The 1,767-nt window shown below is 39.6% G+C and overlaps 1 protein-coding gene across 1 annotated transcript; it reads right to left on the bottom strand.

Annotated features, from left to right (window-relative positions):
• Positions 1 to 385: 385 nt before the first annotated feature.
• On the bottom strand, positions 386 to 1,464 carry LOC106302164 (protein MKS1-like). The gene has a single exon (XM_013738691.1). The coding sequence runs from the start codon at positions 1,365 to 1,367 to the stop codon at positions 663 to 665; it is 705 nt and encodes a 234-aa protein (XP_013594145.1). The 5' UTR covers positions 1,368 to 1,464; the 3' UTR covers positions 386 to 662.
• Positions 1,465 to 1,767: the final 303 nt, after the last annotated feature.

Genomic DNA, 1,767 nt, shown 5'->3' with positions numbered 1-1,767 from the left:
GGAATTCCGACGACTTTGCTGTTAATCGGAATGTCGTCGGAATTTCGTCGGAATATACCGACGAACTTCCGACGACTACAACGGTTACATTTTTTATCGGAATGTCGTCGAAAAGTCGTCGGAAAATTCCGACGAACCGTATGTCGTCGGAATTCCGTCGGAAATGGCCGACGGAATTCCGACGACTTCATTTTTTTGGATTTGGTCGGAAATTTGTCAGTATTCCGTCGCAAATGTCCGACGACCTTGGTGTCCGTCGGAAGATCCGTCGGAATTCGGTGTGTTTTCTTGTAGTGTCCCACCATATGTTATGTAAACTAACAACATCCATTTTACCAACACACATTAGGTTTATTATACAAAGAGTAAATTAATAAATGCCTCCTATTGGATTATAGTTGATGAGCACATAGTAGCTAAGAATGGACAAGATTCATCAAAGATAAGAGTTTAAATTTTGTGAAACGCCCACTAAACACGAATACACATCATCAAGTTGCCAATATGATCCTAACAAATGACGTCATCATCACGGCATGCAGAAGTAGGAACCCTCTATTTTTATGAGAGTCTCCTAAAAATATGATGAAGAAACGTAAAACACATCATGTGTCACCCTCTATAACACTTGTTAACCAGTTCAACTTCAAATAAGATTCCAGTCAAGAATCAAAAAAATTGTTGAAAAGGTCCATGGAAGGAGATGGAATCTTTGGAGGACTAGTTTGTAGGATAGAGTTAAAATCACTGAACAACGCCGACAAACCTTGTGGATCGTTCGGTGGTGCAACTGTAGAAAGGAACTCCTGCGATGTCAACGGCAGCGAAGTGGGGTCCGGAGGTAAAATCCCACCATTGTAAGAATTTGGGATGTCCATAACTCGGTTTTGATGATGATGATAATAATAAGATTGATCAGTGGTCTCTACACCACCTACAAACCCTACTTCGTTTGAGGCATTATCTTTCTCCATCACAACATACCGAGCCGCCGGAGATAGCGAACTGCAGGATGTATCTACCGTTGCTGACATGTTGTTTGGTGCTAATATGGATTGAGACGCCGAAGATGAGGTTGTAGAGGCAGAGGTTTTCCCTGTGAGACGTTGAACCAGTGCCATGAAATTATTAGGGTGTGTATGGATAATTTTGGGAGATACGGTGTATATGATCACCGGACCACGTGGCGGTTGTGATTGCATCGGTTCTTGCTGCTGTAGTTGGGGTGGTGCGGGTTCCGGTGGTTTTAGTCGTGGCTGTGGCACCAATGGTGGTTTCTTGATGATCTTGTGAGACTCTTTACGAATTTTCAATGGAGGTGGTCTCGGGCCCAAGATTTCTTTAGATTTTGGCCATCTATTATCCATAGATTCCACTTTATGAGAAGATAATTTATGAATATATAGAGCGAGAGATATGTATATAAATGTGAGTGTGATGATTATTCTTGTGAAGAAAAATGATTACGTGATGATTGAGGGGAAACCGGGAAGGTACATGAATGCCTGTATATATATAATTTGTCACTTGTGTGTAAAATAGGGAGAGGAGAAAAGTCAAATGAAGAAAACAAAACTTTTCTATTATTATTGTATTTTTAATGTTTGTTCATGTCTATTTCTTACCAAGATGAGGTTTGGTTAAAATGTTTTCCAGTCGTTAGAAAAGACTAACTTTTCATTTGATGACTTCCAGAACTAGTTGATACTCTTAATACACGTTTATGGCTAATTACATTGATTTGATCAATATTATATATTTATATAT

Source organism: Brassica oleracea, chromosome C7 (assembly GCF_000695525.1).
Source record: "Brassica oleracea var. oleracea cultivar TO1000 chromosome C7, BOL, whole genome shotgun sequence".
Taxonomy (NCBI): Eukaryota; Viridiplantae; Streptophyta; class Magnoliopsida; order Brassicales; family Brassicaceae; genus Brassica; species Brassica oleracea.
This window is presented reverse-complemented; position numbering and strand designations above follow the sequence as displayed.